We start from the raw sequence: 15,974 nt of genomic DNA on the forward strand, positions 1-15,974 counted from the left end.
TCTGTATCATCTGAAGGGCACATGCATTTTCTGGGATTTTGGGAATGATTTCTGGGGTTCTGGGATTAGACATCAAATTTAACAAGATGATATATAGCTTTGAGGAGACACATTTGATGTACCACTTAGCCTTCCCATAATTTACTGCCTGCCTCTCGTCTCTGGAGGGCAAAGGGTTGATCTACACTCCAACCTGACTTTATAAATAGCAAAGCAGGAGAGGGAAAAAGAAAGCAGGCTGGGGACCTGCCTGCTAAACTGTTATGATATGACAGTGATTCAGGTAGGTGACATTAAATGCTACTGTCTGCATTCTTAATTGTGAGTTGTCATCACCTTGGCCATTTGAGGACGAATAATGTGCAGTTCATATTCCAGATTTCTATTCTTATTCACAGGACTCTATGTTCCAATGTTCAAACACATTTGTGTAATTTGAAAACAACCCTTCTGGATTTTTTGAGTATGTTTAGTTAGTGGAAATGAGGAGAGAGGAAAAAACGTGAGTGTACTTTGCCTGGTTTTGCATGTGGTTAATTTTCCTGCCTCAGAAGTGTAGCAAGCTGCCAGTATCAGAAAGCTCGAATGGAAAAATAGTTGCTTCCAAGATGAAATGAAGATTAGAAACAAACAAGTGGGGCTGGGAGGTAACGGGGATCTTGCTCTGTAGCTGTTTGCCATTTCTCATTTTGCAAATAGCTCTGCAGTGTTGTTTGATCTATGCTTCAGCGTAATTTTACCAGGAGATATTTCTGGCCTTTTTCTTTACAGTCAGATCTCTTTGCTGGGCTATTAAGTTGAAAATGCAGTCAAGTATTAACATCAAAACTGTTTATGTAACCTCCCACTGCATAGAGCCCCTCCAAACTAGCCTGCAAGTGAGGAAGGGAAGGGGAAGGAGGGGATGGAAACCAAGAGCTGAATAGAAATAGTGCCTGCTCTGGGATTTAAACAGGTCAACTCATTTCAGTAAATAGAAGTTAGGCTGTTGCCCATCTACTTAAACTGTCATCGAAGTTCACTTAGCTGCATTCCAGCAGAGATTGCTGGCTGTTAAAGAGGTGCAAGAGGCATTGTTACAGAGAAAGAAGGAAGAAAAGGAGGGACAAAGCAATAGGTAGGCAAGGAGATAATACAAGGACTACACTTTCAGATTCCTGGTGGCACTGTGACATGTGTTGATAACTCTTTCAGCATCTACCTTCAGAACACTGAGTCCCACTTTCCTACCCTGCCCCTCTGTTAGTCCCTATAGGATGCTTGCATATGGCGTCAAGTTGAAATGTTCCTTTTTTCCCTTTTCCAATGGAATATATTTAATTTGCTTTGAACAAGAGCAAACCCAAATCCCAGGGCTTCTGAATAAGCGGGGAGTTATGGAGGGGGAATACAATGAATGTCTTAATTCTGTGTCACCCTGTCTTTGAGACACTGTGCTACATTAAATTGATTTTGCAAATGAAAGCTAAAAGCTAAGCAAAAGCCACCAATCTATTTTGCCTAAAGATGATTTTAGTGCTCTTTATGTTCCCCTAAATGGCAAGCCAATTTGTTACCTGCCTACATAAACATTTGCCTATATTAGCACCAGAAATGTTTTATTTTTATTAGCCCAAACTTTATCTTTTTATGAAGACACAGGGGCCCAATAAAATTAGTGTGCAAATATAATACCCAATTTGCATTTTTCCATGGTCAGCAGAAAAGCTGAGCAAAATCAATTTGATATTAGGTCAGCATATACATCAATAAAGCATACGCTCACACAGGACCATTGTAATGGTCTCTCTAATTTCTATGCTGCCAGAGTAAAGAGATTAAATAATATTAAATGCTCCAAAATAGCTTTGCTTTTAAGAGGAATGTAAAAAGAAGGAGAGACTTTGGCATAAAATGGGCAATAAAGGATAATAGTTGCACAATCTTCAACTTTAAAACATTGTGACAATGATCTCAGAGGCAGGCTTCCTGCTAAATGGCCCCAATTCAGCAAATCTCTTATGCCAATGCTTATGTTTAAGCATATTTTTAAACACAATAGAAGTCTGTCAAACAAATCACATGTTTAAGCACCTAACAGAGTCAGGGCCACAACCTGAATGAAAATCCAGAACTTGAGTGGTTTGGATCCAGTTTTGAGCACTGCATGCAGGACTGCTGCTGGGTAGAATGTGCATGCACAAGTGAGCAGAACTCCTCTGTACTCCAGATGGGACTATGGTGGGAGGTGAAGAGAGTAAAGGAGCACTGAGGGCACATTGTAGCAGTGCTTCCCTTATGCAAACTTGACCTTCTATGGATTCTGCATGGGAGCCATGATACCGCTGCCTCCTTTTCCAGATAAAAGTGCAGAGGAATAGGTGTCTGACTGTCAAAAGCTGTAGTCCAGTCTTTGCTCATCTTTCTGTGTTACAAATGGCATCACTTTTAACTTCTGTGCCAGTGTGTTTCTTTGTCACTCAGGCCAACTATAAGAGGGTGTCGTGGTTTAAGCCCAGGCTGTAAATCAGAACCACACAGTCCACTTCCCCCCCCACCTTTCTTCGCTTCTGGAGGGACAGGGAGGAGAATCAAAAGAATGCAACTCCCACGGGTTGAGATAAGAACAGTTTAATAACTAAGGTATAACACAAATCACTACTGCTACCACCAATAATAATAATGATAAAGGAAATAACAAGCAAGAGAATACAACCGCTCACCAACCGGTACCTTGCCCCCACCCCGCAGCGATCCAGCCCTTCCGGGAACTCTCAGTTCTACATCCTGGGCATGACGTGCTGTGGTATGGAATACCTCTTTGGCTAGTTTGGGTCAGGTGTCCTGTCCCTGCTTCCTCCTGGCCCCTCCTCCTCCCTGGCAGAGCATGAGACTCACAAAGTCCTTGGTCAGTCTAAACATCAGTGTTATCAGCTCTGTTCCGAGGCTGAAAGTCAAAAACACAGTGCTGCAACAGCTACTAAGAAGGAGAAAAACTGACTGCTACTGCTGAACCCAGGACAGAGGGCAAGACAGAAAAGCTTTTGGTTTTGACTCCAAGTCCAGTGGCATCTGGTAGTGACCAAAAATGATGGTTTTGCACTGTGCTGCTGAGATGTGCTATCTTACCTGAAATGACAATTGTGGCCTGAAGTAACAAAAATAAATGGACTCGGGTGCTAATCTGATCTCTTAGGAAAAGCCAGACTACAGTAAATGCTGCTTGGATTTGATTTGCTAAAGCAAGTTAATGTGTAGAGACTAGGCAGTCAGGGCAGCAACGACATTAGTGTTTGCTTTTGACACAGATGTTACAGTTCTGTTGGAAACAGACAAGCTGAGGCAGCACAGTGAAGTATAATGCAATTGAGTTCTTTTGATTTCCTCTGTGGAGTCATTAACTCTCAGGGATTGGAATATAAGATGCTGGCAACAGCTCACCTCATACTGCAAAGTACCTGAGAAGGGAAGACAGCATGTAATTTATTTGCAACGGATATATGTATTTCATGAATATATATGTGGGTATTTAAATCAAATGAGTTTTGGGGCATATGTTTTTGGAGTGATGGATTTCCATTTCTTCTGATTTGAACCTTGTGGTCTATATATGGGGTGAAATGTTGGAGGGGAGAAAGACAAGGTTTTCACAGCACCTTATCCCAACTTTGAAGTCCTCTGAAAAGGAATGGAATTCACTTTCAAGTTCTCCTGGTGGGTGCCAGTTAAGGCTTTCTGAAGTAGACTTCTAGGGTCAGACTTGCTCATCTTTCATTCACTATCAGCCTTAGTAGTATTTTGTGAACTTGCATCACTACCATACCACCGCTACAAGACTTAAACCACAAATTTGCAATCTCTCTGCAGTCTGTTTCTGGTCTGACATGGTGTCATGGATGCCAAGCAAAGTTCTACCTCAGTTCTGTTACAGCACTTCATTTTGGTAGTAATATTTCTGAAGAAAATTTCCAGATACTTATTATTCAGCTACTACACACAAATACTGCTGTTTTCATGGTTTTATAGTAGCATGAAGATGGCTAAGAGAATTTGCTGTCTTCCCGTGAAGGTTTAGATTTTGCTCTGGGTTGTTTTTTTTTTAGTAGAAAACATTTTCTGTGGGACCCTGTTTTAGTGGCACTAGCGTAATATGTAACCAAGAGTGGAAATCACTGTTTCCTGGATGAGAGCTGGGGGACTGTTTCCAGTGGGATTGCTTTAAGTGGTTGGCTTGTACATGCTATAGCATTAGAGAAGAAGGAACATGAGTTAAAGGCCAAACAGCTGAAGTGATATTCAGAGTGAGAGATTTGAGCGTCTTGCTTGCAGCTAACAGGGCTTCTTTTCAGTATGACATTCAGTTGGTGTTTATGACCATTGTGGTGGCTTTAAAGCCAGAAGAGATATTGAGGTAAATGTTGTTCTCGCTAGCACCTTAGATCTTCACAGCTTTGCCTGAGGGAATTCTCTGCAGCAGAGCAACAGAATGTTGGTGGGTGAGTAGCAGGCTGCGAGGACATAACACTCAGTGGTAGTTTGTTTAGGTCCCTGTTGGAATCTGAAGTCAAGGCAAATATTATCAATGATGATGGTGGTAGTAGCATTCAGAGGGAAAACAAAATGTTTAGTTCAATCTTCAAGATGCTTTCTGGAAGAGAAAATGAAAAAGAAATAATTCCAGAAACATACAAATTTCTTCCCTAGGAAAACTTTTCCATCAAATAGCTTTGTTTCTGAGATTCATTGCTACAGTAGTTGGAAGGGTAGAAGGCATATCACAACAGACTATTCCTCTCCATTTCCATGACTCGCAAAGCTGTGGCTAAATGGAGCATGCCTTTCTGTCATTTTGCTGAAGTGCTTTTGGCATCTACTAAGCAAAGCTGTACACTTCTAATCATTTTAATTTTGATTGATCTTTTCAAACCTGAAGTAGAAAATACCATGCATTTTCAATGCAACCTTTAATTTAAAATATGAAATGGTGTTTTGTAGTTGTGGTTTCCATTATTGGTTTGGTGGATTAACCTTAGCCAGATACTCCTTCTTCTATGGGACAGGGGAGGAGAAAATAAGATGAAAAGTTTTGGGTCAAGATAAGGTAAGATGAAAAGTGGGTTAAGACAAAGACAGGGATATCACTTACCAATTACCATCGTAGGCAAAGCAGACTTGATTTTGGGGGGAAAACTAATTTATTGCGAATTAAAATAGACTTGTATAGTGAGAAGCAAAGAGAAAAATTAAAACAACACATTTCCACCCTCTGTTTTCCCAGAACTGTCTTCACTCCCAACTCTTCTGAAACCCACTGCCCCTCACATCCAGTGGTGTCAGGGGTGGATAACGGGGTTTTTGTCAATCCAAGCCAGTTCCTCTCTACCTCTCCTTTCCCCTCACACTTTCCTCTGTGGAAGGATCTGTACGTGCAAGGTTGTGTATTCACACTCTGCAGCAGATGTACTGGCTGGAAAGCAAGTGATGCTTTGGGAATTGTAAACCAAGGTGAAGTTGCTTGGCACTGAGTGAAGGGTGGTAATTTGGTGCTCTTCCATCCCCCAGGGAAGTGGGCAAGAGAGGTCCTGATTACCACCCTGTACCGTACCTCCCATTGACTCCAAGCAGCTTTGCAGTGAACCCTAAATTGACAAAGTCCTCTTCAGTTCCAGAGGAGAATGAACTGACAAATGATTTTAATAACTGTTATAAAGGGTAAAGCATAAATAATAAAAATGTAATTATAACCAAACAAACAAAAAGGCAAAGCCACAAACACCCCCAAACTTATCTTCTGTCCAAAAGATTTCCTAACCAAGAAGCTGTTCCAGCTCCAAACAGTGGTAGTCATGTTGCTGAGCATCACTTCTGTGCTGAGCTGTTGTCCCTTTAATGTTGTTTTTCCAAGAGAGGATGAAAACTCCTCTCCTCTTTCAAAAGTGATACCAGCCTTATCCTTTTGTTCTTTTAAGTTGGTTTGCTGATTTATCTCCTTCCTCCCACACTACTTGATGTTAATGCAAATGATGTGGGGTGGTCATCACTTCTAACTGAAGGTAGTGTGTTCCTTTTTGCTGCCTCCTACTTGTGTTCTGCAGACACAATCGACCCCGCCAGCTGCTATGTTTGGCAGAGACATTCTTTCTTATATTTCTTTGCCTCTGGGGCTCAAAAACACCAGAGAGTGGTGAAGCTGGAGTATGAAAGAACAAATGAATGGCTGAGTTACAGGGTGAGCAGCTGTAGGACATTTAGGGAGGCTAAGGAAATAAAAAAGAAACCCGCTGAGATTTTTCTCCAGGGAACAACCAAAACTCTATTATTATTCCTGTGGTGCTGTTAGGTGTGTTTTACCATTGGGGAAGCTGCGCATTCCTAAGAGTTCAGGAAATTAACAAAATAACTCAGGTATGGTCTTGAGGCCTCCCAAACATCCTTGAAATTGAAAGTCAATGTTTGGGTATATATGTAACACATCTTACTAATTACAAAAAGAAAGGGTTGGATTTCGTTTCTAGTCTCCTTTTAGCATGTAAACTTTGTATTTCAAGGCAAAGATTTAGACTGTTTGTAGCAATTGCATCCTGCTGTGTTTAGTATTACCCCTGCTGTGTGTGTTCAGAGCTAGATAAGGCATCTAACTGAGGTCCTGACCTCTTATGGTCTTTAAAATTCCCAGAACCCACTTTGAAAGAGTGCAATTTTTATTTCCTCTTTATTAAATGCAGTCATTGCACAAACAGAAAAAACATCCTGCTTAACCCATGTAGTTTACAGCTAAAGCAAGTGGCCATAGTGTGGTTTCAGTACTAAGGGATTAACCCATATAAATTCAGTATAGTTGGGATCTAAATCTCCCACCTATCTGTAATTTGAAGGGGACCTGGCAGATTTTCATGCCCTCACTGGAGAAGCTAATCCTGGACACTTTTCCATGCTTTACTGGTTTTGAGCATCTTTCAGTCAGGGCAGATGCAGTTCCAAATAGTTAAGAGATTAAAAAAAATAATAAAATACACTCAAATCCCCCAAAGCAAAGCCTAATAAATGTCATTTGTTAGCACTTTACCATTGTTGGGCACTGTTAGGGCTTGTATCAAGTGTAATGCAGGGTGCAATTGGCTTAACATTGTGAATGGACCCCCACTGTTGTTCTTGTCGCCCCAGGGGGACATTTATCACAAGTGAGAGAGCAATTATAGTGCAGTTAAACTCACAGTAGTAAGTCTTGGGTTTTGAAAAGACAGCTAACTTTGCTGTTGCAGGTTTGGCTGCATGTCATTAGTTTTGCAGCCTTTGTGCAGTCTGCTATATGGCCTGGTATGGGATACCCAGTGACACTGCTTCCTTTATAGATTGTGTTATTTGTAATGTATGTCCAGTTTTAATTAAAGAATATGGCTTAAATAGTAATGGCTCTTTTTTCCTACACATGGGACCCTGTTTAAGGATCTTTATCTCTCCTCCTCTGTCCCCTACCACCCCCTTCTGCTGCAGCGAACCTTCGTCCGGGGGCTGAACAGAAAGTGGTGTTCATCACTGCACGGGTCCACCCTGGGGAAACACCATCTTCCTTTGTGTGCCAAGGTGAGTGTCTGCATGAAGACTGCAGATCTGTTGAGATCTGATTTCCTATTGATGTGTGTATTGGGTTTGCATAGCTTTGGATCTGCTAGAAGGCTGAGTTCACATTTTCCCACAGTGAGATTATCAGCAAAATCTTTCACCTCTACCTGGCTTCCTGGAGGCAGTAGAAATATCTTAGTCTTGCAAATGCTTGCTGAACTTGGTCAGGATTGGACAGTGGGCTCTGAAGCTATTGGGGAAGAACTGACAGTCACACTTTTACATGATCACACTGCATATGTATGCCTCCTTTTCTTAGGAAAATAGGCTGGGAAAGTTCTGGGAATGTATCTTTATTAACTGGTTGTTTTTTCTTGCTGTCTACTATCTTCAGCTGCTTTTCCACCACAAAGCAATGACCCTTGTGCTCCAGTTTAATTCCGAGGCCTCTGTTTGTCTTGAAGCTGCTGCTCTGAGCAGCACAGCTCCAGTGGCTGACAGCTGTTCCCTGCACAAAGCATTCCTGCTAAAAATAGAAAGCAAATTGCCCAGCTCATATTTATAAAGGTTGTAAATGTCAGGCTTGTGGGTACAAATAAATAAATAATCCTGGCATGTGTTCATATAACTCCATTGTATAGGTCTGAAATATTGTACTTACGGTATGTGGCTTTCTGCAGTGGTAAATTGTTGATGGTGTAAATCAACGTAACTTCCCTGAAGCCAAGGCAATATGCTAATTTACTACACCAGCTTGGATCTGGCCCTGCCAAGCCAATGAGTTGCATCAATCAAGCATATGCAGAGTTTATTACGTTGGCTGCTTGTTATGCTGTGGATTGGTTTGCGACTGGCCCTGTTGGTACCTAAAGACCTCAGTGGGAAAGGTCTGGCACAGCTTCATGGTCTTCTCTGTGTGCTTCTCATTCTGGCAAGGTCCCGTGTTTGACATCTCTCTAAGGCAAAAGGTCAACAGCTGTCACTTCTGATGTCCTAGCCCGATGGGCTAATAGGACACTGGGACTCTTCTTGCTGGCCTGTGGAGTAACAAAGGTAAAACCCTTCCTTTAATAAAATGGAGCTTCAGACTGAGAGCAGGAAAACTCAGCAAGTTTCCCATCTCCTGCAGTGGCATAGTCAATGCAGGGCATTACAGTACACATGATGTTTGTTAATGAATATGGATTTTTAATTGCATGCTTTGATTCTGTTTGCGGCTGCTGGCATAGCCCTGTGAAATGAGGGCTGAGGCATGCTGCTGAGGCGGTACTTTGTAAATGATGTTGTTTTATTTTGATAATGGAGAGTTTATTCAGAAGGGGAGAAAAAAAAGGAATGCAAAAGAGTGGGTGTCATGCTTATCTTGATGAAACAACTGGATGGAAGTCATGTTCTGACTGTCTCAGAGAAACTTTGTGGTTTATAGGAAAAACTAAAACAAAAAGGGAGGGGGGAGTTAAGGAAAAGCAAAATTAAAAGGAAGGATTGCTCTTGGAGAAGAGCATCAGAAACTTGCTGTGACTGCAGTTATAATGCACGCTTGACTCGCTTGGAAATGCATGGATCTGAAGGCACTGAACTCTGCTGTTCATCGAGCCATTCTGCCCAGTGCAGATGAAGTTGCTTTGTGTGTATAATTAGTGTCAAGACAAGCAGAAATGGCAAACATTTCAAGGCTGTTGCTGTGGTTTTTCTAGCATTGCCAAATGTGAAATTGGGTGCTTGTTCCATCTTTAGGAACTTTTGTGTGGGAGGGCCAAAAGAAGGGATAAAAAGGATCCCTTTGGCAGTCAAGTGAGGGCACAATAGGGAGTTATATTTCTGGAGTCTTAGGAAGTATTTTGGCAGTTGGGTATTGCAGTTTTAATATCCAAATGCCAGCCCTGTGCATATGGAACATGTCAGGATTTTTTTTTCCTTGGTAAAGAGATTTCTTCTTGGATGTTTGATTATGCTCACAACCTGAAGTATTAAGATATGGCAGCTAATCCCAAAGGTCCCCCAGGTGCAGGCAGCATTTTGTTTATGGAAGAGCAGAATTGTGACTGCCCAGGCCTAGAGAATCGTCCCACAGAGGAATAGATAAGGAGTTACAAGCTTTATTTTTGTTCTTAATTTTATCAGTCAATCTTGGGTTTAATTCAGTTCAGGCTCTGTTTGCCTCTTTCAAGCTGTAACCTCATAACTAACTCCTTGCTCAGTTTTCTGCCTGTCTTTGAGGCAACCGAGTCTCTTCATGACCTCTTTGGTCTGCTGTCTGCTAAGAGACACCAGCTTCCTGGGGCCTGACAGAAGCTCCATTTTATATCTTCCTTTTTTTTGATAGCAAAGATACTCAGAGAAGCAAGTTGCCTAGCCTTGATGCTTCAGGATATGCTTGGTCCTGTCTGTTGATCCTTTGTTCTTCACTCTACCACAAAATAAATCTAAGCAAGGATCTTTGTGTTCCTGTAGGAAAAGACCATAAGATCATCTCCCTATTCAGAACTGTACTGTTTCTATGTCATTCTTCTTCATATTCCATTATGAAGAGTCCACTGAAAAATGAACTTTGCATACAAATACTCAATATTCCTGCAGATGTACAAGCATGATAAACTTGGCTACACACCTCTGTCTCCTTACAGCTGTGGCGTGTTTGAAGCAGTAGCCAGATCTCCCTAGAATCATTAGGCACCTCATCCAGCAGTTAAAAACAAGTGCTATAATATTCCACACATGGTGCAGCTGCTAAGCTCTAGCTCCCTTCCTTAAAAGGCAGAAAAAACCCCAGAGGGCCTCTTCATAGAAAGATGGATTAAGAACTTTGAGGGTTTTTTTCTGTTTTGGTCTTTTAAGAGTTATTACAATGCTTCAGGTTAGCCTTTTTAGGAAGTTTTCATGATAGTTCTTAACTGCTTGTTGTGAAGTTCAGGGACAGAGATGAAGAGTTAGTCACCAGAGAGTATATTTGCATGAGTGCACTTTACATCCAAAGGTAGGACGGTGCTTTCCTCCTCAGGCTGTGACAGTCATCATGAGCATTGATGCTTGTGCCATGTTTGGGGATGAGTAAGTAGGAGTGGGGTCTAAGATGAAGAGCACTGTTGTTTTCACTTAGCTCTTACAGACCATTTTCTAACTAACTGAAATCACTGCTGTTCCTGGAAGGCTTTTATAGTGCCACACAGAACAGTGCAAATTCATCTTACAGCTTGAACTCATCACTCATGGGCTGTTCAGATTTCTAAGGGATTTTTTCTGAAGTTGTGGTTTTAGATTCTTTTCCTTTCTTAGATACTTTTCCTTATTTTCCACCTCCTCCCCCCTCATATTTTTAGCTCAGCAAATGCATGCTATTTTCTGTCTTCCACATTATGTCGTCAAGGCAAGTAAATTATTAACCCTTACAGATAGGGCAGATGTCAGATAATGCCTATATATGTATGTAATGTGTGCAAATATGTATGTGTAAAATCTATACCTCCAGTCCCTACCCTCTAAACACTGGTGATAAGCCACCTTTCCAAAGGCCTGGATTTTATCCAATATTTGGCAATAAGAGTATTCCCTCCTTCCTACCACTCAGCATTCTTACAGTCTCATATTTCCTTCTGTTACCTGCTAGATTTTATTTGTTTAGTAGGAGACAAGCAACTGTCCCTCACTATTCATGCACATGGGAGGTTGTAGGACACATGTGGTGACTACCATGTTTAAGTTTGCCCTGTATGCTTTGGCTTTTACAAGCAAGCTTAAGCTTGTCTAGATGTAGTTAGACACATTGACGTTGCATGCTTTATTAGTAGGATGTCATTTGCCATCTTTTTAAGACATTTGCCTGTGTGACATCAATGCAAAAAATGATGATTTGCACCCCAAGTGTTTTACTTTAATACAGTGTGCCAGGCTGGGAGCCCAGAATGGAAGATCCAGTGCAAGACAGGAGGGAGAAACATCCCATAGCTGGGTTTGCAGACGCTGAGCATCTTGTGCCAAGTGTAATTTGACCTGAAGCTGACCTTGAAGCTTATGGACTGAATAGGGAACAGCCATTAAAAAGAAAATATAAGAAAAACAGACACCTGGGACTCTTATTCATAAGAAATGGAGCAAAAATGACTTTTCAATCAATCCTTTTTCATTACAGCTGCTTAAATGAATGCTCCCTCTCACTTCACCCTTAAATCATATGGTATGAAATGAAAAACCAGACTACACTGGACAATGTCTCTTGGTTTTCTGTTAACATCCTTGGTCTGTGTTTTTAACCCCCAACCTCTTCCCAGCAAAGTGCAGGGAAAAAAGAAATCTGAAAACTTTCATATAAATTTTGATTCTAAGTTTAAAGAATGGGGTAGAAGGGGACAGACTGCCTGAAAATGTCTCCTACCAGCTGTGTCAGGAGTGCTGCTGTTGCACAGTAACTCACTGGGGTACTGGGAAACTGAACTTGCTTTTTATGTGACCAAGGTGCTCTGAAGGGTTTTATTCCTGTACAGATTCCAAGATGCTTCCTAAAAGCGGTGCCAGTTTTCTAGCTCACTTCACTGATGAGCTGCGCTAGAGAGTGGTTGTAAATAACTCCTTTTCAAACCAATGACATGTCACTAGTGGGGTCCTCAGGGATTGCTATGGGGCCCAATGCTATTAAATATCTTTGTAAATGATCTGGAAGAAGGGATCAGGTGTACTCTGGCCAAGTATGATGATGATACCAAACTGAGTGGAAAGTGGAAATGTTGGAAAGGAGACCCATCCTGCATGATGACCCGGATAGGCTGGAAGAGCGGGCTAACAAGAACCTTATGGAGTTCAGTAAGGACGAGTGAAAGGTCTTGCACCTGGGTAAACACAATACAAGAGTGCAGCTGGGATCTACTTGGCAGCTCTGTGGAAAGGGACCTGGGGGTCCTGGTGGACAACAAGCTCAATATGAGTGAACAGTGTGCAGCTGCAGCAAAGAAAGACAACAGGATGCTGGGTTGTATCAACAAGGGCATCACCAGCAGAGAGCTCATTAACCAGTTTGATGCTCATCAGGCCACACCTGGGATACTGTGTTCAGTTTTGGTCCCTGCTATACAAAAAAGATGTGGACAGTCTGAAGAGAGTTCAGGGAAGGTCTACAAAGGTTATTAAAAGACTGGAAAGCCTGCAGTAGGAGAAAGGGCTGAAAGAACTGGGTTTGTTCACCATTGAGAAATGAAGGCTCAGGGGAGACCTTACCAAAATGTTCCAGTATTTAAAGGGTGGCTACAAAGAAGATGAAAGGTCTCTTTTAACAAGGAGTCACATGGAAAACAGGAGGGATAATAAGCACAAGTTACTCTTAGGGAGATTCCAGTTGGACACTAGAGGAAATTTTTTCACAATGAAAACAATCAGCCATTGCAATAATCTCCACAGGGAAGTGGTGGGTTCCCAACATTGGACACTTAAGATTTGGCTGAATAGGGTGCTGGGACATCTAGTCTAGGTCATGTTTGCCTAGAAAGGTTGAACCAGGTGATCCTTGAGGTTTCTTCCAACCTGGTATTCTATGATACTATAGATTCTATGATTCATGGAGGCAATGCCTTCAATTTTGATCCTGCAGGAACCCTGAAGGAGTTAGAGAGTGAACTCTCTACAACATGAGTGGGACTTGGGAAGGTCCAAGGTGACAATCTTGCCCCTCTACTCTGCTCTCATGAGAGCCCAATTGGAGCACTGTGTGCAGTTCTCCTGTCCTCAACATAAAAAGGACATGGAGCTGTTGGAACAAGTCCAGAGGAGGCCATGAGGATGATCAGGGGACTGGAGCCACCTCCCTTATGAAGATAGGCTGAGAAAGTTGGGGCTGTTCAGCCTGCAGAAGAGAAGGCTGCGTGGAGACCTCATAGCAGCCTTCCAGTATCTGAAGGGGGCCTATAAGGATGCTGGGGAGGGACTCTTCATCAGGTACTGTAGTGACAGGACAAGGGGTAATGGGTTAAAACTGAAACAGGGGAAGTTCAGGCTAGATATAATGAAGAAGTTCTTTACTGAGAGGGTGGTGAGGCACTGGAATGGGCTACCCAGGGAAGTTGTGAATGTTCCATCCCTGGCAGTGTTCAAAGCTAGGTTGGACAGAGCCTTGGGCAACATGATCTAGTGTGAGGTATCTCTGCCCATGACAGGGGGGTTGGAACTGAATGATCTTAAGGTTCTTTCCAACCCAAACAATTCTTTGAATCTATGTTTTGGGTTTTTTGTTTGTGGGAAAGGCAGTTGTATGTGTGAGTGTGAGAAGAGTAATTTTGAAACTTGCTGCTCCTACTTGGAATTTTAGTCAAACTTTGTCTTTTATTACAAAGAAAGTGGAAGAATAAACTGTCAGGGTTAAAAGCTTCTTTTCTGCTTCCTTCACTAAGCATAAATCTTTTGAGCATTAGGGCATAAATGATAGTAACTGAAAGACAGGACAGGGCATGTTTTGAATGCAAGTGTAAATAAAGCTAATGAAGCCTTTACGTGTGAAAAAAACCTTTTAGAAGTAACAGAGGTGATGACCTAGCTGTTTTCATGGGATAAATTTCTCCTAAAGAAATGAAACTAAGTTCTCTGGGCATTGGTATCGGATGCTTTTGGTAACAGCAGCTGTACTGGAGAAAAACACTGAACTCAGAAAGTGTCTGTTGTGGCAACAATGAGGCCATTGACAGCTTGAGGCTGTCACCTACCAAACTTCATATCAGACTGAATTTGCATCTGATTAAATGCATGGGTTGCATCAGTTCTGAACTGACTTCGTCTATTGTATTCTTCCTTCTAGAAAGCCAAATCGTCTTCCTTTCTCATATCTATTTCCTACTAGAGGAGGAAACAAAATCGGATTCCAGAGTGTGGATCTTGTATGTGTATGTTATATTACTGTAAAGTCTCACTTCTGTGTTCTTTGCCAAAGGAAGAGACTGGAAGCAAGCACGTATGCTCTCCTGGCTGCTTCTAGACTCAAAGTGAATGTCTCCATATGTATAATGGCTTAGTCTGCAGTTCATCTTTGCATGCAGAAGGCCATGCAGCAGGCCTGTTAGTGATCTCGGATATAGGAATACCCTCTGTGGGGGCTGTTGCCAGTGTTCCAGGCTGTGTGCTGCATTGCTAATACTGAAGAGAACTGAACTAAACAGAAGCTCCACTTTAAAGGGGGCTTTGCACTCTCTTGCCACCACAGAGGTACAAAGACACTGATCTTCCACTGCCTTTCAACACTTGTATCCTTTTGCAAATCTCCTCTTTTGGCTGCAGTCCATAGGAAAATTCATCTGATATTGCACAATTGTGTCCTAGTGGTCAATAAAAAAGCAAACTCTTCCTATAAAAGGAATGGTTTTCTGCATGCACAAGATGATATGCATAAGTTGTGGCAGGAGAGGGTGGAAACATTCTCCTGCTCATGTAGATTCATCTTAGCACTTACAAGCAGGGAGGGAACGTGGTGGATGGAAGCTGCAGTTCATGGTCTCTTTTATAGGGATTCAGGAAACCAAATGATGAGAAGCAGGCAAAGACAACAGAATTCAACAGCCCAAACATAAAATGAGCTACAGGGCTCTCTAAAAGTTGTTAGACTGCATTCATCCTTCTCACTGAGACTTATTTTCTTTCTTAAGTGCATGGTTCCTAAGCTTTAATACAAAGGGAAACACACTCTCCTTGACTTCTAAAGCAACGTGAAAAACACTGTTGTCTGTCCCTTGTAAATGTAAATCTCCTGGATGGGATTTTAGCGTGAAGTATCCCAGGAGAGAGAGAGGTTGTTCTGAGAATATGAAACATCCATATTGGAGTAATGAAAATAAATGCCCCTCTTAAAATTGTATTGATGTAAATAGACCATTAGAAGGATTTCTGCTACCCAAAGTGACATTAGCTGTTAGAGGATAGTCTTGAATCAATTCACAATGGTGTCAGGTAGGTATGAGAGGGTTATACACCTGGTTTGCTGAGCTGCAGGGCATTTATAATGAGGTTAAAGTTCTCTGGATACAGTTATGTGACTTACTGTCTCACTGTGTATGCTTGCTGGACATGCCAAGGAGCCCTGCACAGAAGATGATATGATGGTGGCAGAGTGGGTAGAGGGGCTGTACAGGGGCATGGTCACTCTGCAAAAGGCAGAAGGAATCTCTAGAGCTCTGGAGATCTGGGCTGCCCCTGAGGGAGGAGGCGTGGTATGTGCAGAGAAGGCTGTTGTGTGACTGTGAGACCCTCTTCCCACCTACAGTAGAAGTTGCTGCCTCATCTCTTCCGTCCTATCAGTAGTATTGGGAGCAGAAAATTGGACTTGCTAGGCAGGCTCTCAGTCCCAAGCCTGGCCCTGCATGCTCACAGTATCACAGTATGTTAGAGATTGGAAGGGATCTCAAAAGATCATCCAGTCCAATCCCCCTGCCGGAGCAGGAACACCTAGATAAGGTTACATAGGA

General features: G+C 42.1%; 1 protein-coding gene across 1 annotated transcript in view; it reads left to right on the forward strand.

Moving 5' to 3' along the window:
* The window catches only part of LOC308223572 (BEN domain-containing protein 5), a gene marked incomplete at both ends in the record, with an annotated part of 972,175 nt that overhangs the window by 731,916 nt on the left and 224,285 nt on the right, over window positions 1-15,974 (forward strand). The window contains one exon of the mRNA XM_080622800.1: window positions 7,474-7,563. Within this exon, the coding sequence (XP_080478926.1) occupies window positions 7,474-7,563 (90 nt within the window). The remainder of the gene's footprint in view (window positions 1-7,473; window positions 7,564-15,974) is intronic.

Source organism: Psittacula echo (assembly GCF_963264785.1).
Source record: "Psittacula echo genome assembly, chromosome: 7".
Classification (NCBI taxonomy): domain Eukaryota; kingdom Metazoa; phylum Chordata; class Aves; order Psittaciformes; family Psittacidae; genus Psittacula; species Psittacula echo.